This window comes from Sinocyclocheilus anshuiensis, unplaced genomic scaffold, assembly GCF_001515605.1.
Source record: "Sinocyclocheilus anshuiensis isolate Anshui unplaced genomic scaffold, SAMN03320099.WGS_v1.1 scaffold777, whole genome shotgun sequence".
NCBI lineage: Eukaryota > Metazoa > Chordata > Actinopteri > Cypriniformes > Cyprinidae > Sinocyclocheilus > Sinocyclocheilus anshuiensis.
The window spans coordinates 694,755-698,522 of NW_015540897.1; the positions used below are offsets into that span (position 1 = coordinate 694,755).

The following is a 3,768-nucleotide window of genomic DNA, read 5'->3' on the forward strand; positions in this document are numbered from 1 at the left end:
TGTATATATATATATATATATATATATATATATATAAATGAAAAATTACTGTAGTCATGTTTTGCTTATTATTATCATTGTTGTTGTTGTTATTTAAATAAGGACAAAAGAAGTACAATACAGTATAATAATATTGTATTATACTGTATATATTAATATTAATATAACTTTTTTTACACACACACATATATACACACACAAATTGATAAACCTTTGGGGTGAAAATGTATTAAACTGTCATAAAAATATGTCAGATCTATATGGCCCTAAAATAGGCTTCATTGTGTTTTGTTTTGTGTTTTGTGTTGTTTTGTTTTGTTGTGTTTTGAAAGGTGACTTACCAGAATGTCTCCTTTCAGAAGCAGGCCGGGTTCAATGGTGATGCAGATACTGGTCTGACTGTCTCCTTGGACGTTACTGCAAACATCAGTCAGACACATAACCGTTAACTACAAAACCCCCCAAACAAACATGTGCCTAAACTTCTCAATGCATGGCTGCCAAACACATCTTTCTATTTGCATTTAACAGAAAGGGTCATCCCTTCTGATAACAACACAAGAGCATGCAGGAAGCTACAGAGGCCGAGTTCAGTGATGTATGGGAAAAGCACATGTGGGCTCCTCTGAGGGTGTGTGATTCAGAAACCCCCCAGACACAGAGGCCCGCCTGTGATTGGACGTCTTGAAGGCTGGGCTACAAGCCAGGGAAGCATGAGCAATAGCGTGTAGGAAAACATGGGGTGTTTCTTACTAGATCCCAGATGTGTAGACGGGCTGCATAGCCTGGTAGATCTTAAGGAAAGGGCGGCAACCTGAGAAACCATGAGAGAAAGTGAGAGAGAACAAAGAAGGTGTTACTAGAGCTCTAGAAGTGGAATATCTAAAGTGCTGGAGCAGAAATTGTCTCTATAACGCTCTCAGATCCTGTTTATAGCCAGTATTAACATGCATCTCGAAAGATACTTTTTATAATGTTTATAGAATGTTTTCAGGTATTTACACGCGTCTCAAATGTATCTCCACCGATTTGAGAATCAAGCCCCATGTCACAGTCTAGGGAGGATGGATTCATTTACACTACAAATGCGATGCGGTCACATGTGTTTCTGAATACCTCCGACTGTGGTTTCAGTGATCGGATCACAAAACATTCTGGACCCCGTCTACACCTGTATTTAGCGCTGACCTCTTGTGATCGGATCACCCGAGACGTGTGTAATAGAGCAGCATGTTGTCAGTCTGACAGGGAGGCGTCAAAAGCAGAAGGAGTCGAGACGGACTCAAACCTGCCTTCAACACCTCCAGCAGTCTCTGACAAATGGCCACCGGTCAAAGCATTTCAGCTCACCTCCTTTGGACTCGAAGTTTGGGATCCCGTGCATGATGACGTGGTGCAGAAACAGGGGCTTGTTGTTGATCTTGATATGGCCGGAGAGCAGACCGCTGAAGTACTGCACATACCTAAAATGTAACATTTAAATAAAATACAAAAAAACTATTAAAATAAAAAATAGACAAAATACAATTTTAATATATAAAATGTACATATCTAAAAACTTATAATAAAAAAAGTTTCATTTTGTTAACAGTTAATAAAGACATTAGCATGAATGCATGAATTAACAATACTTTTACAGCATTTATTAATCTAGGTCGATGTTAATTTCTAAATATACTATAATATAATAATTTACAATAAGTAACAACATAATAATAATATTAAATAATATAATAAAACTTTACAATAAGTTTCCATTTTTTAACACCCATTTAGGAAACACAGATGCACCTGTTGTACACTATAATCTTGTTGAGTGTGTTAAAAACTTTCAAGGTTTCAAGCAAGACATATTCATGAAAGTGTGTATTACATAACATCTATCTAAACATTGTTATGAGGACCATTTAGGGTCATGAGATGGTTTCATCTGCTGCGATTTCAAACCCTTGGCACAGATGTTATGTTTTATAAACAGGAAAAAAGCATTTTTTCTTCTTGAACGTTGAGGTCGTGTCCCTGGAGATCGACAGTGATCAGCGCTTCTGCATCTTTCTGGCCGAGCGCCCGAGGCCTGGTTTCCCATGAACATTCAGTTGTTCCAGGGCCTCTCTATTCCAGAAGAGCAGAAATCATAAGCTGCTTCTTTCCTCCTGGAGCAAAGCTCTTACCATGACTCTGCCTTTCCATTTTCCATAAAGGGAGCGCAAGTATGTGCCCCAATGAAATCTAGTTTTAATGAAACCTGAGGTGCCAGTCCTTCCATATACAGATGGAATGTTTGATTCTGTAAAAGCAGCACATCCGTGGCCAAGTGTTCCCTTATGAGGCATAAACGGGTGTGTGTATAGGTATGTACACAAAGCATATGTACACTTTTATCAGCAACTCTGGGTTTGTAACTGTACAATGGGTTTCAACAATCTGTGAAACTACTAGTGAAAATACATCTATTGTACCTTCTTTTTTAATATATCATTTTTCAATCACAATCAGCATTGCAATCTTGTGTCAATGGAAGCAAGAACATCTGACCATCTGAGCAAAGAGTCATTTGATCGGATTTTGTTAAGATTTTGTTTATTTGAGTAATGAACCTAGTAATATCATGCAGATTATAAAATATTACTTTTTCATGCAAGTCATAATTATTATTGTTCATAAATGCTTAAAAACAACAAAACTAAAAAGTATGGTCTCGTTTCTTGACTCCACTGTACATATAAAGCCAAACAGCAGAATAGATGACACTGGCAACCACTTATGTCCAATTATAACTCAGGAAATAACAACACAAATGGCCAGCATCCCAAACATGGCTTTCCAGTGTCTCTCCAGCGCATATTTGTGAAATTTAGGCATTCTGATGTACATGTCTTCCACAGCTAGTGCGTGAGGATTTCAGATCTATCTATCTATCTATCTATCTATCTATCTTTAATTTAAGTTTCTTATGATCACCAAGGCTGCATTTATTTGATCAAAAATACAGTAAAAACAGAAATATTGTGAAATATTAATACAATTTATAAGTTTTCTATTTGAACATATTTTAAAATGTCATTTATTCCTGTGATGCAAAGCTGGATTTTCAGCATCATTACTCCAGTCTTTATTATATGCTGATTTGCTGCTCAAGGAACATTTCTTATTATTATCAATGTCAAAAGCAGTTGTGCTGCTTAACATTTTAGTGAAAAGTGAGATACATATTTTAGGATTCTTTGATGAATAGAAAGTTCAAAAGAACAGCATTTATTTTAAAATATAAATCTTTTGTAACATTATAAATGTCTTTGCTATTATGTTTGATCAATTGAATGTGTCCTTGTAAAAGTATTAATTTCTTATTAATTAATAATAACTCTCTAACCATTAGGCCACGACTTTTTTTTAACAAATTTGAACAAAAGATTACTTTTACCACGACAATACCACGACTGAGGTGCCCTTGAGCAAGGCACTGAACCCCCAACTGCTCCCCGGGCGCCGCAGCATAAATGGCTGCCCACTGCTCCGGGTGTGTGTTCACGGTGTGTGTGTGTTCATTGCTGTGTGTGTGCACTTTGGATGGGATAAATGCAGAGCACTAATTCCGAGTATGGGTCACCATACTTGGCCACATGTCACGTCACTTTATTTTTTTTATATAGATATATAAATTTACTACTTACTAAAAAATAGTAAAGACCCACGACTTGTGGGAAGTCGTGGCCTAATGGTTAGAGAGTCGGACTCATAACCCAAAGGTTGTGGGTTCGAGTCTCG

General features: G+C 36.9%; 1 protein-coding gene across 1 annotated transcript in view; it reads right to left on the reverse strand.

The window, feature by feature from the left end:
* LOC107688950 (tensin-1-like) overlaps positions 1-3,768 on the reverse strand; it is a 257,974-nt gene that overhangs the window by 63,285 nt on the left and 190,921 nt on the right. Inside the window, exons 12-14 of the mRNA XM_016486798.1 lie at positions 1,351-1,463; positions 754-814; positions 342-417 (exon numbers count right to left, since the gene is read on the reverse strand). Coding sequence (XP_016342284.1) covers positions 342-417; positions 754-814; positions 1,351-1,463 — 250 coding nt within the window. The remainder of the gene's footprint in view (positions 1-341; positions 418-753; positions 815-1,350; positions 1,464-3,768) is intronic.